Below are 15,115 nucleotides of genomic sequence, written 5' to 3'. Positions count from 1 at the left end.
ATTATTTCCATTATACCAGTTTTAATTATGTACTATAAAGCAGTTTTTTTGCATTTGCAAGGGTATTAAAAGGTGTTTATTAAAGTAAAGTGTTATGGACCACAGAACACCTATAAACACATGTATAATACAGTGCGCCGTCATTCCTCGCGGTTAATGCATTCCAGGAGCCACACACAATTATCGAATCCCATGATAGAGCGATGATCTTATTATTTGCAGTAATTCAAATGTTTATGATCCCTCCCCATACTGATATTAAACCACCTTCTATCTGAATTACATTTTCCCACACTCTTATTGACCGTTCAAAGCACTTTTGTGCCTGACGTAAGCCCGAGACTTGGGGAACGGAGCGCACGTCCGGGTGCTGTCAGCCAATAGAATGTGCATACGGTATCATGTGACTGCCTACCAAAAATCAACAATGAGGTGGAGTCGTGAGCATTGATGTGCGAATGCACATCAACGCTATATAATTCTTTTTCATATTTTTACACAAAAGGATACCTTTATAAGCATTTATTTTGTATGTATATTTTAATAATACCTTTATCATGATTTCGCCTTGACTATATATTTTACCATTGCTTCAATCATGAAGTTGACACATATTTGAAAGTGCATTATATAATATCTGCTCTTCTTTCGCCTTCTCTGGATGTGGAGTGAGTGTTAATCTGAAGGCAGCGAGACAGACTTCGATGAGATGATGGGCTGCCTTGAACTGTGAACCCGCTGTGATTTATCAACACAGAAGCAGCAACTCAACATGTCACCCTGCCTTCTGCTAACAGTTCGTCCTAAATATCCATTTCCAAGCACAGCCAATCTCCCCTTCAAGACCTGCCCTCAGGCTGATACAGTTAACTGCCTGCTTCTAAATAAGGGGTCTTGACTCAATCTTACAGCATCATCATAAAATGTACATCTTGTATATTGAATCATTGAATTGCAGAGATTAATTCCAAAATATAACCCCTACTTTGCTAATTGATTGGAGGCATGAGACAAACGTACAGTGCTGATTTTTTTAAAATACCCAGCAATAAGATGATCTAGTGTCGTTTCCACCTTAAACGGTAAGTTTTACAAATAAATCTCTGTATATTAGCATGTTATTCAGTTTGGCGAATGACTCCTGAATATTTCATCAAACATCTCTTTCCTAAAAATAATGACATGGGAGGGAAAAACCCAGAGGAACTCATTTGAGAGACAGGAAAATACCATTTTTCTTATTTTTAGCAATTGTAATCCTGCCTGACTGGTGATCCCCACAACACCATCTGCCTCCACTTCCCCCTCCGTCTCCCAAGTGAGAGCTGATTCGGGGGAAAAATATCTCCGTTCCTGACATATACCTTTTCTGTCACAACCCTCATCATACACTAGTGCTTGCTTTTCACAGAATTACTAAAATGTAAACAGCAAAAGACCTAACCCACCAAAGAACAACCCCCCCCCCTTCACACACACACACACGCACACACACGCACACACACACACACGCACACACACACACACACACCAGTCCCAGTCTGCAGTCTCTTCTCCCTTTTTATCATATTATCACATGCCCTTGAGTGTCTTGCAAGCCACGCTCATCCTTTGAACTAAGAAGCGATAGCAGAGCGGCCATATCATAAATCATGTGGGCTTAAACTCTGACAGTAAATGGCCTTGTACTAAACCATCGCCAGGCTTCTCAATGGAGAATCTTGATGGGCTGTCTTGGTAGGCTTGTATTCCTGCCATGCCTCTTTTTTTCCATTCTTGAATAGAGATCAGAAAAAGGGTCTTATATCATTTTGTGTTAGGCTGTGAAAAATAGATGGATATTAGAAGCTTAATATATTGAAAATGATAAAATAATGTCGATGTGCGATACAGATTTGAGGAGCAGCTTGAGCCTGGATCATCCACCTCATGAATCTAAAAAGGCTTATTATTACACCAGTATAGGATCAGCCATTGTTCAGAATAATGAAGCTCTTTTGAGTGTCAATTCTGACTGTTATAGTTCTAATTTTACAGCGGAGCCACTCTGTTGGGCAGAAAAAGTGACTTTAGAGTTATCCACTGTCACACTGGCCCCTTAAGCTTCAATGCTTCTTCTGCCAGCTAATGTCTTAGCTACTAACCAGAGGTTAGAGATTAACATAACGAATGTGACTGGAATCCAATGCATGAATGAGTTGAATTTTTGCTGTTTGAAAACATATAATCCAACAGTATTTTCCATTTTATTGTCAAAATAATGCCCCATAATGTTCCCAATAATCAATATAAAGATGGAGTATATATGATTCACAGCCAATACTGCTATCATACAGTACTGCCTGTGTCAAGCAGCCTGTACTGCTATGTCACGTAGCCCAGGATTCCTAGGCAGCAGCACATATGAATCAGAATGAGCTGTATTTGAATAATGGAGCCCTGAAACAACCAACACTGAACTTTTTTTTTTTTTTTGTTCTTTTCATGGAACATAAATTTTCCCTGTTGCTGATGACCTCTGGTGTGGTTGAGAGGCAGAGACAGATCTCCTCGTGGCATATTTACAAAGAGGGTTTAGTGGAGGGTGGAAAGGAGTAAGAAATAGATGAGAGATAATGAATAGCTTTAAAAGACAGAAACACCATGCAAAAGTTATAAGCTTATCTCAATGACTAAATGTTGTAAAATAAGAAATACATCTGCATTGAGTGACTTTCCATATTAACCTGGTCTAAAAATCTCTAAAAGTTGGGGAAAATCACTAAATATGAAATATTTATCTGATAAAGTCTGTGAAAGTTTTTGCAATTTTGTTGGTTTTGTGCGATGGATTTTTAGACCCTTTTTCTGTGAAACATTCAAGGAACAACATCTTCCAACCAAATTTCTTTTGTTAGGCAAACACATAATGATGAAAATTTAAAACGTAAAAATTCCAAAAAAATTGTTTGATGTCTTTATTTGCGCCGAATTGGTCTCATTAAGGACAAACAATCAGGTAGTAGGGGGAAAAAAACCCCAGCCTGTTATAAAGGCGATAACCAATCTCCTGCATGTTGTGGCCCGGAGAGATTGTGGACACAATCAGCCGATAACCTCCAGCAGGTGGCATTGTTTTGGCCTACTGTATTCATAAAACCTGAAAGAAAAAGCAACACGTTATGTATAATAAACACATAACACAACACTATCAGACCTCTCATAATGCAGCTACATCTACAGCCTTTAGTATGACCATATCCCCTCCTCCGAACCAGCGTGTGACAAATAAAGGAAACAAACACAGGAAAACATGTGATTTGATCAAATACAGGCAACTGCAGGCAGATGCCAAATGTGGATCTGTATTTTACAATTTAATTTGCAAACACAGATGGGATTAGTGGTTTGACAGCTTTCTCACCTGAATAAATCCGTAGATATATCCTTTTGTTTTGTTTTTCTGCGTACATCAGCCACAACTGCTTCTCTCTATGACACTCAACGCACAAATCTTTACATAACGCCAATCTCCGTATTGTGAATATTCATTACATCCCGCTCTCAAAGCGGGAGTGAATTCCACTCCTCCTTTTGAACTTCTCCAACCACCCACGCGATCCCTTAAACTCCTTAAACTTCCTTTTGTTTTAATAACGTGGTGATTGTAGATGCATTACAGCCATGTTCTTTGGAGAGATTAACCAAACGCATCCCTTTTTCATGCTTTTCTATGATCTCTTGCTTTGTTTGTACGGACAAAAAAACTCTTTTCTTCATCTTTTCTTTTCCTCTTTTCTCCGTCACTTTCTTGGGGTCCATAGTGAATACTCTAAAAGTTTATATATATATATATACACCTCATCGGTCGAGGGCCGAATGACGAGGACGCTGCATAGGCACTTATCTAGCTACACACAGAGGTCCCTCTTAGCCAATGGGATGCCAGGATGCTAGGTAATAGCCAATGGCAGAGCAGCTATAAGAATGTTGCGTTCAGGAACCTGTGGGAGCTGCGAGTGTCTGCCCATACTGTATTTTTACCTTTCGTTACTCTAAATTTCTTTCGTAACTAGAGGCAATATTTTCCTGTTGAGGCGTTTCGTAAGTAGAGGTACCGCTGTATTTAAAAATTGTTTTCCATTTTTAATTTCTCTCTGTCTTTCTCTCCCCATCTTTCTCTCACCTTCTCGGTGTTTGTGTGCGTGTGCGTGTGCGTGTGTGTGTGTGTGTGTGTGTGTGTGTGTGTGTGTGTGTGTGTGTGTGTGTTCTCTTTGTCCGTGTGTCTGTGTGCATGTAGGTGAGTGTGTAACCACACAGCTCAAAGCGATGGATACAATAGTCAGTTTCAGCAGGATGCCAACTTCCCCAGGGCAAAACAGAGGAAAAACAACAAGAAGGAGGAGTAGGGAAAATTACATTATGTGTGTGTGTATGTGTGTGTGTGGTTGAAAGTCTGTCAGTATGTGCAAATGTGTGTGTTTTACGTGTGATAAGAGCTGGGGGTGGGGGTTGAAGTGTGGGATGGAGGATGAGGAGGACGTGAGAGGGTTGTGGAAGAGACCTGTGAGGTGATGGGTGGGTGGTGTAGTGTGTCTGTGGTCTGGGTGAGTGCTCAGTGGATGTGTGGGTTTCTCAATAGTAGGACAGGGACGACGAGGTTTTGAATGCCTGAATATTTCATCATATTGATGCGTCAACCCTGGAGAAAGCCCAACTGCTCTCTGTGCTATCTCCCAGTGGATGGTAAAGTAAAAGTATTTACTGTCCAAAATATTTCCAAATTGAGATTAAATCCACATGAGATAAAAGAGATTCATTCCATTCATCATGGCAGTGTTACAGAGGAGTATTTTGATCAGTGCTGCAATTAATGTCTTAAAAATGTTAGTTTTTGTATGTCTTCTTTTCATTTATTCAGTGTGTAATATACGTATTTTTTTAAATAATTATTTTTAGGTTCGTACTAATGATCTGCTCAAACTGTAAAACCCTTAAATTGGACTTTGACTTTGGCAGTGTTTTGGAGCGACTGAAGTGAAATGTCTTAAATCACATGAAGGGAGTTGCTGAAAAAATTCAATCATTCCCACATAAGACAGAGATTGCACTCAAAGAGGTCCCAGTGAGGTGAAATCCACTCCTTAATCCCCTGTCAAAAACTCAGCTGGAAAGAAAAAGAAAAAAATTGGTCTTTCCTCTTCGTTACGCTGTTTGGGAGTCAGGCTCTGTTACTCCGGTAAGGATCCCATGAGATCTCGCTCTCGCTCTCTGGCTCTATAACTGACACATCTTCCTTCCCTTCACCTCCCACTAAAGCCCTAAATCATGTTGACTTTAGACAAGCATCCAGGTAATAAACTATCTAGTTAATAAACAGCCTGTGCATGTGTGTATGAAAGAGAGTCAGGATGACATGTACACTGCGTCTGTAAAGTCAATGTGTGAAGGCATCCTCCAAGGAGGAACAAGCATGTACTGTCTGAGATCATTTATTAATAATTAAGTAACTATTACTGGTAATTATGAGAAAAAAGAAATCCAATCCCAGAATGCTCACCACACAGTTTGCTACGGGCTTACACAGAGGCTCAGGGTTTCCTGCAGTAGGTGGGCAGCTGTCTGGACAGAGGTGTATCAGCAGACATCTACCACAGGATGACTGATAAAAATTTCACAAACCCTATCAGGCAATTAAATGGGGAGGCAACAACATCAGAGACCGTTTGCTGCTTAATGGCTTCAGCCTCCCCACGGTGGAGCCAGCGTGATGGGCCAGCAGGGGGGATACAGACCACTGATGGAGTGAGAAATCAAAAGGTGGGTGAAGCAGCAACATGCTTCACAGTGAACAGTTTTCTTGTCATGTGGTAGAAGGATGATACATCAGGGGGTCTGACCAAATGCTGGGAATGGAAGCTGCTTAGTTCTCAATGTGTTTAAACAATTAAAATAAAAAAAGAGATATTAATTCAGCTCTTTCTTTCCTATTCAATAATTCTCAAAGAACATGCCTCTTGATATTTCTACAATTATTGCCTTATTCGTTATTAAGAAAGAAATTGGTCGTGTAGATTCTTTGTATTTAGGGAAAATGTTGAAAATGTCCTATCATGCAATTTTTCAACAACATAAAACAAAAAAACAGTTAGCTGGATTGATCATTATATAAGCAAAGAAAACATTTTTTTACAATTCGTAAACAAGAGAAAAATACAGAAGCATTTAAATCGTTTTCTTGGAGTGTGCCTATTTATTCCTAATGCTTCTTTCTTCCATACAGACCTGAGTCTTATAATTTAATGTGGAAAGTTAGGTACAAGTAGTCTCTTACATTGACCCATTATTTAACCCTGAATCCAACACCAGGAACATCCTTTGGATCATTTGGATTTATTATCACACACAGGAAAAACATTATAATCTTCTGCATTCCTTGTGCGTGTCATACCACAGGACGTAAGGAAATGACATTCCCTAATGGACATTCCTGAAAGCTAAATGGACATTATCAGCTGGGTGATAGAGGTTGGTATCGGCCTGATGTTTTAGCTACTGGCACGACTCATCCTCTCACCTCAGCAAAGGGCTCAACGACGGACTTTATATACACTCTCTGAGTCTCAGCCAGCTGATACAGAAGGGCACAACCTCAGATTCCAATAAAGACACAACTTTTGCGTGTGCGTAAGAGAGAAACAGTTAGGAAAACAAAAATTAAATTCATGCTGTAGTGTGTAAACCTGTAGAACAGCATTGATAGACTACCTTTTTCATTATTCAAAAATGAACCTCTCACCTGTATGTCCACTGGGATGTGGCCCAGTGACCCCCGTGACCCGAAGAAGCATAAAATAAGATAAATTGATGAATTTCTGTCTGTGTCTTTTTGTTCCAGACAATCCCTTATGAGTCTGTTGATTGCACTTTTTCTAGTGGAAAAAAATAAATAAAAATTTGCCCGGTCAACACGTCAGACTGACAAAATGACGTATCACTCCTGGCTGCACATCTCTCCCTCCTTGGATTCATCAAGCTCTCAACCTCCCTTCAACATGGCTGACACCTCCTGGAGCTTGTCTCGCCTGTCACCATTCCTCTGCAGTGACCTTGAAACAGAGATGAAGGGGTGATGGTGCTTCCATAACTGCTGCAATATGCCCCTCCACCCCCAATAAAACATAATACACCGTAGCAAGACGGTTCCATGGTGCTGACAGCTGGAGGAAGTACCTCTGCTTATCTGCATCAATCAAACTGAGATTAAGGTCTATGGTCTTTTTTTTTTTCACATAAAATTGAAGCTGGAGGTAAAATAAGAAGTGTTAAATAATTACAAGTCAGTACTTTTGTGATATTTAATAAGAGATGTTTGTAAAATTCCTTTAAAAATCACGGAAATTAAAAGAATTAAATTAAATGTCTTTGCTACGACCCTTACGTTTAGTTTTTAGATGTAGAGATATGATCATTAATTGAATTAAGAGTGTTTTACTTTGGAGACTCCATGGTAACATAGAGAATTGTCTATGTCCACCACAGACAGCAGCAGAGGATCTCTGACAGCAGCATTCAACTTCTGATCCACTTCTTCCGCATCGTTTTTTCTTTTTTCTTTTTTGTGGGTCACGGGTGACAGAAACATATACAGATGAAATGATTTGACATTGTGTGAAACAAAACTGTCTACTGTGATTTACCACCTTTACAGGGAAAATGATCCACCACCACCACCACCACCACCCCCTCTCCCTCTAGGAAATTACCAGTCACATGATTCATCTGATGTTGCGGCATATTCTGGTGGAATAGGGAGCCAGACAAGAGATGATGCATGAATTCCTAATCAAATAAAGACAGTGAGAAGTGATAGGAGTGGAAAGCAATCATCCTGGTCATGCTGAATTAATGAGGCACTGGCTTCCTTCCGCACGCCAGCTTTCTGAATGCCTTGGCTTATCACAAAGCCTTTTCTGGAACCATCTTTACCATGCAGTAAAGACACCTCTCAACTAAAAGTCCACTCCATATCATTTACACAGATGCAACTGCAAAAACTTGTCACTTTTCAGACTTTTCCTTGTGACCTTGAGTTTACGTAGGGTACATGGGTCTCAGCAGGACAATTTGAATTATTAGCCTCCACTTGGGCAACCGTGGTTCATTAGTGAGATGGTTGCGGGAGCAGTGGGATCCAGGTGCATGGATGGGATACAATTCAAGTTCTTTTCAGATCATTGTTCTCTGGCCACCACCACCTCTGTATGGTGTGACCGTTCACTGGCGCTCGAGTCATGCACCACAGAACCATTTCATTACTTCACACTAATTCTAGAAATGTAATTGCACTCGCCCTAACAGGTTACACCTCCTCCTTCACACTTTTATTCCTCTTTTTAACACCTGTGGCAATGCAAATCCTAATGTGTCCTTTCACCCCAAAACGTAGAAAATACTTGAGGAAGAATTGGGCATTCCCATGGCAACCAGGTCCCACAGTATAGGCAGGGATATCAGGCCAAGCGCAATCTCATTTGCATACAAATTGCTCAGCTGGCACCTTGTTGTTATGACAACGGCACACAGCTCCCGGGATTCATTTGGATGTAAAAAAAATTTTTTTTTGGGGAAAAAAAAGGTATAAAGTTCCTTTTCTCTGATTATAAAGACATTTTGAACACTTACATAATGTTCTCAAGTGACTCCAATCAGATAGTTATTGTATGTGACGCTGACACAGGATGTAGGTCAAATTAATCATATTATTAAACAGGTATAGTAGGAAATATTTTACTTTTTGTTCTGCTGTAATGAGAAATATTTAAATGGAAATACTTACTGTCAAATAATATACTGTATTTACCCAGTCATGAAAATAGATGGGTTATATAAGGATTGCTCAAGAACTAGTCATCTAACAAATATTGTCCAAAATACATGTCCTTTCTTCTTCATTCAACTGATTTTTTTAAACCCTTATTTAATATCTCACTATGAGTCACAGCAAATATTCAGGGCTTGAGATAGTCAACACAGTGTCCTCTACAGGCAGTATGTGGTGGGAGGTTTACTCAATCATCTATTTGGCATAACAGATAACATTTCGTTCAAGGGCAACAAGGGCTTTTCCACAGTCATCCTAGCTCAGTTTACCAGCTTGTCATATTTGCCTGCATGTGGACTCCATGAGCATTCTGTGTTATCAACCTCTGCAACTACCACAAGAGGCTGATTTAATCATTAGCCTCTGTGTGGCTGTCAAACCATCACTCGCCTGTGTTTGTGCCTGCTTCCAATACTGGATCTGCATGAGGGTGCAGGAAAACCAGGCCCCTGCACACATTAAGCTGTCCTTTTTAACCCTCATCGTATGAATGATCCGAGCCCCACTGATGGTCCTGTTAGCGATTGTTGGAGACGACTGGTCAAAACCACTTCAGCCTGGATTGAATTGTCTATGTCAGCAATGACACAACAACATAACTGAGTGTGTGTGTGTGTGTGTGTCTTCATTTGTGTGTGTTGCACCCTCTACACCAGGATATGAGCAGAAGGAAGGTGACACATCCTGCCTTCCCAGCATATAAATGTGGGCGCCTTCCCGCTTAAGTGCTCGTGTGTCAAGGCGTGACGGTTTAGCACATTTCTTCCCCTGAACGTTAAGTATTTCCCAAGGTCACAATTTGCCAGTAGCTCATTTGTCACTTACCATCTAATTCAACATGGCAACCCGATGGGGACTCTGTGGTGCAGGGAAGATCAGCCATGACTTCAGCGTGGCCATGAAGACTCTGCCTCCTGGAGATCACCAGGTACTCAAGAAAACTCCATACATCTTCATTGTCATACTGGGTTCCTCCGTGTCAGGCTGACAGGCACCATTGTGATGATTGTGTGTTTTTTCTCCCAATCTAACAGATAGCAGTAATTGCTTCGAGGAGCTTGGAGCGCGCCAAAGAGTTTGCCAAGAATCACGGTATTCCAAAGGCTTACGGCAGCTATGAGGAGCTGGCCAACGACCCCAACATTGGTGAGTTAAGAGTGATGAGTGGCCTGGCTGCACAGGCAGAGATAATAACATGTCGTTGGTGTTTGAAGATTCGCCTGGAACATTTGTGTTCTCACAGACGTTGTGTACCTGGGAGTGCTGCACACAGAGCACTGGAGAGTTGGTCTGCTGTTCCTGAAGGCTGGAAAAAATGTTTTATGTGAGAAACCATTTGCTATTAACTCCAGAGAAGTGAAAGACCTTGTCGCTGCAGCCAGAATGAACAATGTCTTCCTGATGGAGGTAAAATTTAAAAGGTTACGTAAAACTTTAACTACTGGGACACTTTCTGGCAGGAGAGGTCATTACCATTGCAAATTTGGTGCTAACGCCACGTATATATTAGAGTTAAAAAGAGTAATCATCTTAACATAATCATGAGTGCAGATGTTAATTTTAGCAATTCGGATCCCCTTGCATTTAAGTAAATGTATGTGGAGGAAATCCAAGTAGAGAAATCCTGAAATTCCAGGGAATATTTTTGACATGTGGTGCACAAAAACATATCGCCTTAATGTTTTTGAAGAAGGGTATCTACGACAGTACTCCATACTCAGTAAATGGAAGTTTGTGATAATAATGTCCTGTTCAGGTGAATCTGTTTTGGGTTGATAAGTTGTCTGCTCGTCCCTCTCAGGCCATCTGGTCTCGGTGTTTCCCTGTGCACATTGAGGTGCGTAGACTCTTGGCAGAGGAGGCAGTAGGCGAGGTCAAGCTGGTGAAGGCCTACTTTGGCTCCCCGCAGCTACACATTCCCCGTTCGGTGGAGAAGGAGCTGGGTGGTGGTGCACTACTAGATATTGGAGTGTACTGCCTGCAGTTTGTGCTTATGGTATTCAACGGAGAGAGGCCGGAGTCCATCCAGGCCACAGGGGTGCTGCTTGACTCAGGTATGATTCAGCTCATAGAGGTGGGATGTAGATTTATATCATTAACCACAAAGCATGAATCATTAACTACTTTGATAACTTTTTATAAACCATCCAAAATGTAAACAGCTCAGGGAACAATTATTCACAAAGAAAATCCCTGACCATCTTTAAAATATTACAACAATCCAAATCCCGCAGGGTAATTTTTGTAAAAATGAGAGGGAAATGTGCAACTGCATGCCCTAGAGCAGGGGTCACCAAATGGCGGACTGCAGTCCGGATCCGGACCGTGTGATGGTTCTGTCCAGACCTGTTACAGACGGCGGGCGCTGCTCCTCCAGTTAATACGGTAATAGCGCCACTCAGTTCAGCCAATCAGCCAACCGCTGGTTAATAATGAGTGGGGGAAAAAATCACGTTTACTCCAGGCAGTTGAAAACCATTTGACCTCAAATGGTCTGAACAAGTAGCATGAATTAATTAATCAATAACGTGAAGCGCCACTACGAAACAAAGCACAGAGCTTTTGCGCAGAATTATTTCCTGCAGTCCGAGCTGAGGGCAAAATGACCGAGAAAAATGCAAACGAATGTTCACTAAAGGCATGGTGGATTTTGGGGCAACATAAAACATCTTTTAGTGATGGGACAGTTGTGAATAAGTAAATTTTTATAACCGGACCTCCATGACTTTTAATTGAATACCCCTGCCCTAGAGCAAGATATCTTTCAATTTAAAATCATTAAATCACACTGGAAATGTAATAGTGAATTTTTAAAAAATCTTTTAGCTATCAAATATGTGGCAATAAAATGAATTGAACTGAATTTTGTTTGATTGTCATATTAATTACACCAATTACTATTATATTAAAAAAAAACAAAAAAACAGTAAAAATAAAAAACTAAAAACAATTCTTTAACTAGATCCCTCACAATCCCCCCAATCCTGCCTCACAGCCAATGGACCTGCAGCCTTCCACTTGGCTCTACTGGTTATTTATTATTAGAATGATCATTATCTTCATTGTAATTATTTTATTTTGTTATCCATTGGTTTTTATTTGTCCAATCCCAATCCCATCCGTCCATCTACCAAATGTTGCCACAAACTAACAGATACAAAACTTGCTGTGTTGATTTGTTAATGTTTTAACTGGGTTTTTAGTGTAAATAATGTTGTATCTGTTGTCTTGCAATAAAAATTTTTAAACAAAATAAAGCATTGAATAAAAATGAATAAAGGCCCTACAATACCCTGGCAATATGTCCGGGGTGTACCCCGCCTCTTGCCCAGAGCCAGCTGGGGATAGGCTCCATCAACACCCGTGACCCACAAGGTGGAAAAGCGGCTTACGGTTGTCTTGTCTTCAAGAAAATGGAGGGATGGATGAATGTAATAAAATACACTTACAAACAGTAAAAAACAGTAAACCAAGTGGAACTTTAATTGAAATCAAAAGCAGTTTCTAAATATCCGAATAACTTATTTTTATGATTTAAAAAAATGTTTTGCAGGAGTGGATGAGTCAACGGTTGTCGTGATGAAGTTCTCTGGGAACAGGATGGCTGTCTGTGCCTTTACAATTGGAACTCGACTTCAAAATGATGCTGTTATCAGCGGCACCAAGGGCACCATTAAAGTACACCATGCTACCCCTGCACAACAACATGTTACTTTATCAAGAAAAGAATTGAAAATGCAAAATCTGAATGTGCTTCCACAATGTCCAGGTCCTTGGCCCGATGCACTGTCCTACCACTCTAGTGGTAAATGAAAAAGAGATGGAATACCCTCTACCTGAACCCTCTCTCCCTCTGAATTTCACAAACAGTACTGGACTTCGCTATGAGGCAGAGGAAGTGAGGCAATGTCTACTAAAAGGTAGGTCGTGTGGTAAATGTCAACCTTCCTCAGAGAAAGGTAAGGTATAAAGAAAGATGCTGCAATTTAGTGAAATGGTTGCTTTCCACTTGACTCGATGAAACACTGATTTACTTATCAAACTGATAAGGAATCCATGTTGATATCAGTTCTTGGTCTTTAATCCGTCAATCTATACAGTACTATGCTCCAACTGGTTTTGCATTCTCTGCTAATTTACATAATCTATACATCCCTGTTATGGAATAATTTATGCTTCACTGTAAACATAAATTAACCGTGGTTATGAGCAGTCTAGTTATTTTCCTCTTTGTCCACAGGACTTAAGGAGAGCCCACGGATGCCTCTGGCAGAATCTGTTTTACTGACAAACATCATGGATGAAATCAGGAAACAAATCGGGGTTGCCTTCAATCAGGACAGCCAGTGACATCACTCTTATTATGGGACAAAGCCCGAAGTGAACTTGCGTGGCAACTGTGATTTTTTTTATAGCGCAGGAGGATAAATTTAGAATGCCAACATGAAAATTATTAGAACATTAATTTTGGGGTCCATTTATTATCAATTGATTTACATTGGCATTTTTGCATGTTCTATACTGATGAGAATGCAAAACATGTCAACAGATATTACAAAAGGAGTGGTTATATACACATTTTACACCTGATAAATCACAATCTAAATGAATAGAGCAACCATGTGGAACAATGATGTAATTCTGTCCCAGGCCTTTAAAGACAGCCGCAGCTGTCATTGTAAGGTGTGTGATTGATGAATCCAATAAAGAACTGATTGTGAAAGCTGTGTTTCATTTAAAATATAATCCACTGGCAAGGAAAAGTGACTTCGAGTGGCATATTTTGAATCAGAGTGTTTGGTCATGGCTGACCCCAACAGTGGAATACAAATAGATTCAACCTCTCCGAAAAAAAATAGGCTGCACTGTCTGCTTTTCAAGGTTAGGACAGAGAAAGGCCTTTATGAGGCAGTGAAGAGCTTGGATTATTTAATACGTGTTTGTCAGCCTTTTTGGCTTGTAAGAACCCCCCCCTCCCCCTCAAAAAACCCCCCAAAAAACCCAAACAAAACAAAACTGTAGAAGAGTAAATGAGTAAAATCCTGCTGACATTTATTCATTAATAAAAAAGGCATATTTAATATATAGTTTTATATATATATAATCTTTATATGTATATATATCATAATTAGTATTGATAATGAAATAAAGAATGGACTACTTGAAAATGGTAACTATAGAAAATGAAATATTAACACAATACCTACTTCTATATTACCAACATGAAGTGAGGCACTATGTAGGACGTAAGAGCTTAAATAACTAGAAAAAAGTCCACAAACTTATTTTCTTATCTGATCATTACATGGAGCTTAGCAGCCATCATCATCATCATGTTTACATCTATCACCAATTTAAAAATGATACTGTGACTCCACCTTGTGGTTTAAGGAGTGGGATATTTCCTGTGTCACAGTGCTTCTCAGTTGTACTGTATATTAAGGCCACCTGGAAAGAAGAAAAGATTTTGCATTTCCCCCCACCGTCCTCCGAGCACGCTCCCTAATGTGTGTGTGTGTGTATGTGTGTGTGCATATACACTCTCTGCAGATGCTCTAATGACAAAAGTTAACGGCACACTGCATGTAGACCTGAAAACACCACCTCCAACTACTGTAACAGATGTGCAACTACACTTAACTCAAGTATAAAAAAGAAAAAGAAAAAAAAAGGTAGTTTTTCTGTGACCCCGAGGTCACAAGTACCCCAATAGCATTTCAAGAAATGATCAGTATCAGTACTGGTGGAAATGAAAGATGAGGTTCATCCTGCAGTACGGATGTTTGAAAATAAAGGATTCGTTAATCTTCCTTCCTATACACCCTAGAAAAGTCAAAGAAATAAGTTATATTGCAGGTGCTTGCAGAGGAAAGCGTAGACTTGGAAGACGTGGTGGAGCACACACTTTAGGGGATAGTGTGAATAACAATCCAATTCCAAATTTTACATCAGCTTGTGGAGGATGCATCAGGACAAAAGAGACAGCTGAAGTGTAAGAGCAGAGAGAAGAGTTGACATATGCAAAGGCAGAGAAGGTAGTCTACAATAAAATTAGTGCTAACAGCTTGACCCAGAGACAATAACAAGCACAATGACAGTGTCACCACCAGTTTTCACACTGCATAAAACTAGTTCTGATTCAATAGCATGTGTTATCAGCTGTAATCAACAAGCAAAGACTCAAACAAAAAACCTTTTTAACTCTTGAAAGAGCTACTGCTAAAGTCTTGAATTCTTTAATATTTATCTTCT

At 40.0% G+C, this 15,115-nt stretch overlaps 1 protein-coding gene across 1 annotated transcript; it reads left to right on the top strand.

Moving 5' to 3' along the window:
• Positions 1 to 9,638: 9,638 nt before the first annotated feature.
• Positions 9,639 to 13,562, top strand: LOC137594005 (trans-1,2-dihydrobenzene-1,2-diol dehydrogenase-like). Its single transcript, XM_068313182.1, has 7 exons — positions 9,639 to 9,791; positions 9,898 to 10,009; positions 10,107 to 10,270; positions 10,665 to 10,917; positions 12,417 to 12,541; positions 12,633 to 12,783; positions 13,104 to 13,562. The coding sequence occupies exons 1-7, from the start codon at positions 9,702 to 9,704 to the stop codon at positions 13,211 to 13,213; spliced, it is 1,005 nt and encodes a 334-aa protein (XP_068169283.1). The 5' UTR covers positions 9,639 to 9,701; the 3' UTR covers positions 13,214 to 13,562.
• The last annotated feature ends 1,553 nt before the right edge of the window (positions 13,563 to 15,115 follow it).

The sequence above is a fragment of the Antennarius striatus genome, chromosome 1 (genome assembly GCF_040054535.1).
Source record: "Antennarius striatus isolate MH-2024 chromosome 1, ASM4005453v1, whole genome shotgun sequence".
NCBI lineage: Eukaryota > Metazoa > Chordata > Actinopteri > Lophiiformes > Antennariidae > Antennarius > Antennarius striatus.
This window is presented reverse-complemented; position numbering and strand designations above follow the sequence as displayed.

Coding starts and splice junctions, on each gene's coding strand:
- LOC137594005 (XM_068313182.1), top strand. CDS start 9,702: ATGGCAACCCGATGGGGACTCTGTGGTGCAGGGAAGATCAGCCATGAC. Junction 9,792..9,897: donor TGCCTCCTGGAGATCACCAG/GTACTCAAGAAA, acceptor CCAATCTAACAG/ATAGCAGTAATTGCTTCGAG. Junction 12,542..12,632: donor GCACCAAGGGCACCATTAAA/GTACACCATGCT, acceptor CACAATGTCCAG/GTCCTTGGCCCGATGCACTG.